The 6,000-nt window shown below is 43.7% G+C and overlaps 1 protein-coding gene across 1 annotated transcript in view; it reads right to left on the reverse strand.

Moving 5' to 3' along the window:
* The window catches only part of epha10 (EPH receptor A10), a gene marked incomplete at both ends in the record, with an annotated part of 227,807 nt that extends 222,977 nt beyond the window's left edge, over nt 1-4,830 (reverse strand). The window contains one exon of the mRNA XM_080735073.1: nt 4,752-4,830. Coding sequence (XP_080591199.1) covers nt 4,752-4,830 — 79 coding nt within the window. The remainder of the gene's footprint in view (nt 1-4,751) is intronic.
* Between the last annotated feature and the right edge of the window lie 1,170 nt (nt 4,831-6,000).

The following is a 6,000-nucleotide window of genomic DNA, read 5'->3' on the forward strand; positions in this document are numbered from 1 at the left end:
CCAAAGGTGGACCTGTGTATTGAGTCTAGTCCTTGGCAACAAGCTCTGAATCAATCACACACAATTAGTCCCATTTGATGCCTGGGAGTGCAGTTCCTGTGCCAACCTGGCAGTTGCTGTTAAACCATTTATTAGCCTATCAGATAATTTATAAGCAGCAATTATAAGATTTATTAATCGGACTAATCAGATCCCTTGCCATCTAAAGAAGTCAATGTTAGCTTGTGAGAGTGAGGGCCCTGAGAGCATACTGTCTGTAAATATAAAGTGGATCAGTCACATAGCCATGTGGAAGCTTGCAAATCCCCAAACAAACGTAACTTTTCTAAAAACGGGGAGAGAAAAAGGTTTCCCTGAGACGTGCAATTTAATGAAAATTTAGCACATGCTGCTACAATATAACCACAACAAACACATACACATTAATTTCATCTAAAATAATATACATTATATATATATATATATACACACACACACACACACACACACACAGTAGGTCAGAATTGGACCACGTTTCATATTGCAGGTAAACAACGATAGATGTGTGTGTGTGTGTGTGTGTGTGTGTGTGTGTGTGTGTGTGTGTGCACGTGCATGCGTGTGTGCGCAGTCAGTCAAGTAGCCCAGGCCATGCTGACGCGACAAGGAGGCAAACAAATCTAGTCCAACACTGCGGCCGCACAAACACAATGGACCTACCACCAGCTACACTGCAGTTTCTATGATTCTCTCTCTATCTCTCTCTCTCTCTCTCTCTCTCAATCACACTGCCCCTCCCCTCCTCCCTCCAACCCTCCCTTCCTCTCTGCCTGCCTCTGTTGTTTCCTACCTGGCTCTTGCCCTCTCTCCCTCGCTCGCTCTTGGCACGCCGCAGAATGGATGGATATGGAGGAGGAGAGGAGGGAGGGAGAGAGGGAGGAGAGGGAGTAGTAAATGAGATCCCAATGAGATGCCAAGGTGTGTTAGCTGTGAGACGCGGGGAATGAGAAGGCGGCCTGAAGGGAGGGTGCGGCTAGATTGACTCTGTGTGTGTGTGTGTGTGTGTGTGTGTGTGTGCGTGCATGGGGGAGCGGACATCCTGATCTGCCTATGATGCCCATGGCCGTATTAGCGGTTACTAACTCAGCTCAGGATGTGAGATGCATAGTAATAGTTAATGGAGAGGGGAGTAGAGATTACTGGAGGGGAAGGGGAGCATGGCAAGTAGAGGCAAGAAAGAGGAAGCTATTGAAGAGAAGGAATAGTGAAGAGGGAAAATAGCAGAAGATACAGTAGACTGAAGAGAAACCACTTTCAATCTGTCGTCCCTAATTTGGGAATGTTATATTGTAAAAAATAGCAGATGTACAAACTCACAACGTGCCACATCGCAACACGTTGTGAGCGTGTAGATTGGCTATGTTTGCTATTCATCCAACAACAAAGTATATAGGACTGAGCTACTGTCACAAAAAAAGATATTTAAAGTCGTTTCCATCATGTGAGGAGACATGGAAAGACAGCAAAATGGAAATGGAGAGAGAAGCAGAGGAAGCACCAAGGGATGTAAAATGACAAATGACTTTAGGTACTTAGAAAATTGCTATATAAATTCCAGGTATTATTATTAAATTAGACGTAGTAGAAAAGAGGAATCCATGCATGCTGGTCTAGGACGCCTAGACCAGCATGAAAAATACAGTACACCTGATATCCTCCGTTCAACTTTCATATCTCTGTTGAAAGAAAAACAAAATTCATGTTTTTACTTTTTTTTTTTTTTTACGACTGACAAACATGAGGAGATGGGTGGCACCGTGGCAGTGAACACTGCAAATTGCTCGATTTAAAATGTTGATAACATTTGTAAGAGAAAGGAAAAAATAGCAGCAAAACTACTCCGCTCACCGGATCTCTGCCCACCCACCAAGTCCTTCCAAACTGTGAGGAGGAGCACCCTGCCTAGTGCCTACCCACCAACTCCATCCAAAAACGATGTTGCCCGATTTATACTTGGTTGCGTGCTGTGTCGCACACTGAACACAGACGATCTACAAGCTCACAATGCGTCACACTGTGACTTGTTGTGAGCTTATAAATCGGCTATTTTGTGTGTGACACATCACGTAACCAAGTATAATTCGGGCATGAGGAGGAGCCCATGTGCCAGAGCTACTAGAAGCCCCTGTTGCTTCACAGCAATGAAACTGCTGTCACAGCATCAATTAAAATATAGCTATGTTCAAATCCAGCCATCCTGCATTCCAAGGAACCCCAACACATTGGTGATCTGTGTGTGTGTGTGTGTGTGTGTGTGTGTGTGTGTGTGTGTGTGTGTGTGTGTGTGTGTGTGTGTGTGTGTGTGTGTGTGTGTGTGTGTGTTGCACTTTCAGAGAGAGAGAAAGAGCGAGGGAGAGAAAGTCAAACATCCGCAGAGTAAAATCCTCAGTGTTCATTTATCTCAGTGACCCTAAATGGACCCTTAATATGGAGTCCCTTATGGTCCAGTGTAATGGACCTTTATGGGTCCTTATGGGTCCATTATCCACACAGCATAGTGCATCTAAATGCGAGTGTGAGTGAGTGTTTGCCGGTGCATGTATGTGTGAGAGAAATGAAATATAAGAGTGTGCATACACAACATACTACTGTACTGTGTGTGTGCACGTGCCCAGTGCATGGAAGCACTGGTAAGTCCCAGTGAATGAGGATATAGCATGCATGAAACAGGACATGCCATATGCCAAGCATGGCATGTCAATGCATCAGAACGTTTCTGCATACCATGTCAAGTGATCTTATGCAAATTGGTCCATGAGTTGCATGTGTGCTAAGGATGTATGCAAGTAGCACATGTGCGTGTGTCGACGTTATGTGTGTGAGTGATGTGTGTGTCATGCGTGACAAGCAGAGAGGAGGGGAGAGACTAATGCATTTTCTGGCATGCATGCAGCGGGCCTATGCGTGCTTGCAGTCTTTGCATGTATATTTTGGTCTGTACGCATGGGGCAATGTGCAGATTATAGTTTTGATGCGTATTGGCTTTTTGACAGTGCCTGACACAGTAGAAATTCATCAGCGTTCATCTATCCATTTGTAACTCTGACCGTGCATGGCAAATGTAACCAAGTGGACCACTTGGTTACATTTGTCCGCTGCCAGAGGTTACATTAATTTTGTTCACTTAAATTAACACTGGGGATTTTTACCGCGTGTACATTCCTCTCCACTCTGGGAAAACAGCTGAGACCTCTATGATGTAAAAACCTCGCCTCAGTCTGCCAGTTGGCCGGTCAGCTAATGAAACAAACAGGCTTTCAAATAAGCATGGCAATGCACGTCTAGATATTTCCAATACAATCTTCAAATAATGCCAAGGTTTACAATGTTTTTGGGCACTGGGGTGTATAGAAAGCAGGCTGGCTCCCAGTGACAGAATAACAGTTGGGCTACACAGTAAAATCTGTCAAATTCACACAGATTACAGTGCTGTATGTACACATATTTTTACTGTGCACCTTGCTGGCTTTCTCCACTCTCTCTCCCTCAAAAGCCAGCAGCCTATACATCCTACAGTAGATCATCATTAAATACAGGATGAAATCTGCTGTATCAGCAGACTATTCTGGGAATGTTAGTATGGCTACTCTACTTAATACAATCCTTTCTGATAACAAGGGCCATAGGAGTCGGAGTCCAATATTTAGCAAATGTCAGGGAAATATTAGTAAATGGTGTTTGTACACTCTTGAGTAACAGAATTAATTGTTAAATTAGCACTAAGTTTTTGTACAGATTTTACAGTGATATATACACTGATAGAGGAAGGTCATCATGTTAATGAGAGGAGGGAAATGGATATGGAAAGACAGATGGGGGAAAGGGGGCCATACGCAGTAAGCCACATAATGTACTGTGCCTAAACTGTCATTCCTGCACAGTATTGTCAAAAGGACAAAGGAGACCAGTTGCACTAAAAGATACAGCGACAGTGGCATGGGTATGTAGCTTAGTAACCTAGCAGCAGGAGGAGCACACTGGACAGTTGTTGTTAGTATTATTATTTATTTTCTTTAACTTATCCGTCTGACATTTTATAATGTGCTGGTTCATAGGTAGAAGTATTTGCAGGGTCAACAGCAGCACAAACAACAGTCTACAAGCCCTTTGATAACGTATCTTCATTTAGATTTTGCAAGTGCATATTAATAAAATATTAGCTAAGCGTTCAAGCATTATTTGAGTGGTTTATGCTGCCATGAACACTGTTCTATAGCCTATATCAGGCTCAATTACCCGTAATAACCGAGTTTGCTTGCTTCCGTTTTAATTTAGCCAGCTACCCGCTGACTGTTACTCCAAAAACGTAATAACCTAAGCTTTTATTTGTTAGTACGTTGTTATCCCATTGAGAAGAACAGCGAGCTGTGCCAACTCAACACCACATGCGTAAAACTGACAACACAGGTTTGCAATCACGCCTCTTCCATATAATTTATGGCAAACAATAATGTTCCATCCCAGGTGTAATTAATAGTCTTCCAAATAGACAGACAGAAATCGGTGATGAGTCGTTAAGTTCACCAATAACCACCACAGGCACCACTACTCAGTAAAGACGGGAAACCGTACACCTGCACGCAATCACAGGGACAAGTCGAGACGCGCTCCGAAGAGATGCCGCCTGCCTGCCGCGGATATCTATCTCTCTCTGTGTCACCGCTCTGGTGTTTGGGAACAAGTAAAAAACAAAACAAAATACTATCACGTACCTTCCTCTGCGTCACAGTCGTCGGATATGTTCAGCGATAATATCCAAAGCACCAAATTGAGCGTTTTAAGAAGATCCATGTTTCTCTGAGCAGGTCCGCGGGGCTCTTCTTGTCATCTCTCTCCAGCCTGCGCCGCGACGCAGAAACAGACACACACACACAAAGCAGCGAGGATACAACTAGTAGTCGTCCTGGCAAGTAGAGAGTGTAGTGCCGGATTGTGAGCGCCACGCCGTCTATTTGATATCTCGGGGGAGGGTTTTAGTGGTGAGATTGACATCAGGCGAGTGCAATGAGGTGGGAAGTGGAGCCGAGGGTACCAGGAGGTCGCCCTATCAAAGAGCAGCAGACTTTTAAATCTACACTGCCGGGTGTATCCACAAGACCAATCAGTCGAGACTCGAGACCATAGACCCAGTGGTTCTTAAACTTTTTCATGCCAGGGACCCCTTAATTGACGCTTATAAATCCGCGGACCCCCGTTTGAAAAGATATGCCAGGGTCCCAGGGAATACAACATTTTTATGGCTCTAGCAATGATTTTGAACCATTATAATTTCAAGGACCTCCAGTTTGACATGCATTATAGCTAGGGACCCCCAATTTAATGGCATATCTATCGACCCCCACTTTATAACTTTATAACCCCACTTTAAAATAAATGTTAATTAACTCAAAGTGTACAAATGGAACCAAATGGACCCTTTAGAGTCCATTTGTACACTCTGTTACATACCCACATCGTAGCTGGGGACCCCCCTGGAACTCCCCTGGACCCCATTTTGAGAACCAATGCCATATAGACTATTGAGACAGAGAGCAGAGAGCCTGGTAAAACTAACGGGAAGGTTTTGCTCAGGTACAGTATAGGCTACAGTAGACAGTAATGTACAGTTCAGGCTTCATATAGGCTGTAGCATAATAATAATAACTAGCCCTTACCCGTTCAAAGATATGAGCTCCAAAATGATGTGCAGTGTGTGGGTTATGGGATGTGCACTGTGCATACAGTATATGAGGGATGGAAAGTAACTTTAACTGGTGCTTGCATGATAATATGTAGGAGCATCAATGTAAGAAATACCCGTTTCGTTTAATGGAACAACAGCGCCCCTCCCTTAACATGTGTGGTCACAAAAGGTACTGTAGGCTAAATAGATATAGATACACCATAAAAATGCTATTATACAGCATACGATTTGTGAAAGTGACAAACGGGCTTCACAGTTATGTCAGGTGTGTTCATATG

The sequence above is a fragment of the Nannobrachium achirus genome, assembly GCF_963921795.1.
Source record: "Nannobrachium achirus genome assembly, chromosome: 10".
NCBI lineage: Eukaryota > Metazoa > Chordata > Actinopteri > Myctophiformes > Myctophidae > Nannobrachium > Nannobrachium achirus.